The 2,613-nt window shown below is 43.7% G+C and overlaps 1 protein-coding gene across 1 annotated transcript in view; it reads left to right on the top strand.

Moving 5' to 3' along the window:
- The first annotated feature begins 270 nt into the window (after positions 1 to 270).
- tacr1b (tachykinin receptor 1b) overlaps positions 271 to 2,613 on the top strand; it is a 14,657-nt gene continuing 12,314 nt past the window's right edge. The window contains exons 1-2 of the mRNA XM_076284989.1: positions 271 to 677; positions 1,847 to 2,041. Coding sequence (XP_076141104.1) covers positions 274 to 677; positions 1,847 to 2,041 — 599 coding nt within the window. The 5' untranslated portion in view covers positions 271 to 273. The remainder of the gene's footprint in view (positions 678 to 1,846; positions 2,042 to 2,613) is intronic.

Raw genomic sequence — 2,613 nt, 5'->3', positions numbered from 1 at the left:
CTCTCTTTCTTTCTCTCTGTCGCGTGGGATAACAGCCATGGCATGCGCTATAAATGTCAGACTTCTGCGCGCCCAAATAGTGGACAGCAGCGCGCACTCACGTCTCCACTGAGCTGCGACCACACAGCGCATTTGACGAAAGTGCTTGGACCTTTATTGATTCCCAAGAGGAGCCCATCCTATGTATTGTCTATTTATTGAGCCTTATTTCATCAGACTCTAACAACTGAAATTGTGGTGAACTGCTGGCGAATAAACGTCTAAATCAAGAATATGGATCCGCTTTACACAACAACGGATGGCCCATACGATACGATGAAAAATTTCTCTTCCAACTTCACGGATTTATATTCGAATCAGTTTGTTCAGCCTGTCTGGCAGATTGTCATGTGGGCAATTGCCTACTGTAGTATAGTCATCGTGTCCGTGGTTGGAAATATTGTGGTGATTTGGATAATTCTTGCGCACAAACGGATGAGGACAGTCACCAATTATTTTTTGGTGAACCTGGCTTTCGCCGAAGCGTCAATGGCAGCCTTCAACACCGTGATAAACTTCGTATACTCGGTGCACAATGAGTGGTACTTCGGAACGGGGTACTGTCGATTCCACAACTTCTTCCCAATTGCCGCAGTCTTCGCAAGCATTTACTCTATGACCGCGATAGCTCTGGACAGGTGAGTTTTATTTTTCTTCTACCAAATTCTTAACTTGAATAGAGCTATGCTAAAACTTGCAAAATGTTGCACAACTTCAAGAACGTGTGCTGTGGCTTGCGTCTCAGACAAACCGTCTCAATACCAGTTGTTGTTAAAGGCAATGCAAGGCTAAATTATCCCGGGATAAAATCGTGTAAATCATGAACGCTCACAGGTGTGTGTTTGATTTTGGCCATGTTCTACAGTCTTGTATTCCCAATGAATGAGAATACCACCTTACCCTCCATTATATTGATATATTACAAAATTACAAAGCTTCTCCACCTTTGCCAAAACTCCACCTTTTACCAGAATGGTAGGCTAGATTGGAAGCCATGTGCATCCGTTACGTGTAGGGGGAGTTGGTCGCGGGCAGTGCAGGTGCCAGTGTCAACAAACTGCGCGCATTGGATGATTGATTATGACTCGAGATGTTCTGGACTCTTCTGATTATCTTCATGGCCACCGGAGATGAGACACGGTCACGCGCACGCGCACGTAGACACAGACTTAAAAAAGCAGGGCTAGGCCAGCACACATACTATCATTCACACACACACACACACACCACACGCGCGTGCTCAGATACGCACACATACGCTCTCTCTCTCTCTCTCCCTCACACACACACACACATATTGCAGAAACTGCAGCAGGCCTGTTTCTATTTCCTGAAAAAAAGATGGTAGCATTGTAAATTGTCATTTGGCACAGCAGCCAACTAATTTTGGAACAAAGTTACCTTGAAGTTCTGAAATAAGTATGTCAAGCTAGCCTATGGCATCCCTTAAACGAATTATAACGTAGAGTTATGAGCTCCCATCGCAACCCCAGTGATTCAGTATGCGATTTAAATAGCTTTTGGAAGAGAGAGAGAGGGAGAGAGAGTTGTTAACACCTGTTGATCCCTGGACGTTCGGTTAAACGAAGAAACCTACAGTGCATAAGCATAGGCTAAGCCTTAACACTCTTTGCGCATGAGACATTCTTGCTGTACCAGTATGTAGGGCGACAGAGCCTCCGTTTGAAAAACAGCTTACTTTCAGAGCGCAGCAAGAATAACAAAATGCGTTGCAGCGAAAAAGCAGCAAAGTCAGCGCGTAATAAACGTTTCCCTTCTCAACTGGCTCTGCTTTGGTTCTCCCCAGGTACATGGCTATCATCCACCCCCTACAGCAGCGCCTGTCCGCCGTCGAGACCAAGGTGGTGATAGGGGTAATATGGGTCTTGGCCCTGCTCCTCGCCTTCCCGCAGTATTTCTACTCCAGCACAGCGGAACTTCCCGGCCGCGTCGTTTGCTACTTAGACTGGCCCGAGTACAAGATATGGGATTTCAAACTGACGTGAGTATTGTACGGTCATCCATGGGTGATACTACTTGTTTCCCCACTTTGTTCCACTGACTGACAGTTCAGTGGCCCGTACCTACCGTACCCTACCTACATATACCAATACATAAACATGGTCGTCAAAAGAGAAGCTAGCTGTCTGACAAGAACATGTAAACACATTTAAATTAAGTCACATTGACGTTTGCATATTTAACTATGTGTTGAACTGTTGTAAGAACTATTTTTTATTTGAGGGAAAATCCCATTTTCAAGTAAAGCAAAATTATTCTGAAAAGTACCAATCCTGACAAGAAAATGCATAAACACACAAAAACACATATGCCACAATTATTGGCACCCCTGTATTTTATCTTTCTCCATCTCAATAAAGAGATCTTAGCCTTATATAATGTCTCATGAAGTTGGAGAATACAGAATCAGGGAACTTGAGAGCATTCCTCTTTAATTATCGTTTTAATGGTAAATATGGACGTTTTCAGGAAAGTGCCTGATTTTGGATTTTTGGATTTTCTTCACATTGTTTTTCTTCAAGGTTTTCCTCATTGTTTTCATTGTGAAACAAA

This window comes from Alosa pseudoharengus, unplaced genomic scaffold (genome assembly GCF_046254945.1).
Source record: "Alosa pseudoharengus isolate Yale_2024_CS ecotype anadromous, Long Island Sound unplaced genomic scaffold, YU_APseudo_1.1 YU_APseudo_1.1_scf_14, whole genome shotgun sequence".
Classification (NCBI taxonomy): domain Eukaryota; kingdom Metazoa; phylum Chordata; class Actinopteri; order Clupeiformes; family Clupeidae; genus Alosa; species Alosa pseudoharengus.
The sequence above is the reverse complement of the archived record's forward strand: the minus strand, read 5'-3'. Positions and strand labels throughout refer to the sequence as shown.